We start from the raw sequence: 404 nt of genomic DNA, 5'->3' as shown, positions 1-404 counted from the left end.
AACAATTCTCATTTTTGGATTCCTTTTTTGGGGATTAAACGATTAAACAATCATTCAAATTGTTTAAACCTGGCAAAGCCCCGCCCCTCTCGCCAGACCCCGCCCCTCCAGCGGCCTGTTCACCAAGACCCCGCCCCCAGTTGGCCCCGCCCCTCCGAGCTTCTGCTGTCCCAGGCTCCGCCCTACCCTGCCTGAGGTCCCCGGAAGGCAAGCTCCGCCCCCACCACAGGGCCCTTTTCTAAGATGGCGGCGGTGCCGCTTTCCTGGCTCTCAGGGCGTCTATGCAGGGGGATATGAAAGAAGGCCAGGTATCGGGGATTGGTGGCTCCGAGGACGGGGACCTGGGCCCAGGTTCGAGGTGGGGAGCGGGAGGGTGAAGAGGCCCCTAAAGTCGGAGGGGCGGG

At 61.6% G+C, this 404-nt stretch overlaps 1 protein-coding gene across 4 annotated transcripts in view; it reads left to right on the top strand.

Moving 5' to 3' along the window:
- The first annotated feature begins 244 nt into the window (after positions 1–244).
- The window catches only part of B4GALT3 (beta-1,4-galactosyltransferase 3), an 11,466-nt gene continuing 11,306 nt past the window's right edge, over positions 245–404 (top strand). Inside the window, exon 1 of one of the 4 annotated variants that reach the window (XM_044671969.1) lies at positions 245–308. Coding sequence is in view for 1 of the 4 variants with exons in the window: in XM_044671971.1 (XP_044527906.1) it covers positions 282–351 (70 nt within the window). In the remaining 3 variants the exon portion in view is untranslated. Of the gene's footprint in view, positions 359–404 lie in introns of all 4 variants that reach the window. The other 3 variants (XM_044671971.1, XM_044671968.1, XM_044671970.1) reach the window with 3 other exon arrangements.

Source organism: Gracilinanus agilis, chromosome 4 (assembly GCF_016433145.1).
Source record: "Gracilinanus agilis isolate LMUSP501 chromosome 4, AgileGrace, whole genome shotgun sequence".
In the NCBI taxonomy this organism is placed as follows: Eukaryota; Metazoa; Chordata; class Mammalia; order Didelphimorphia; family Didelphidae; genus Gracilinanus; species Gracilinanus agilis.
This window is presented reverse-complemented; position numbering and strand designations above follow the sequence as displayed.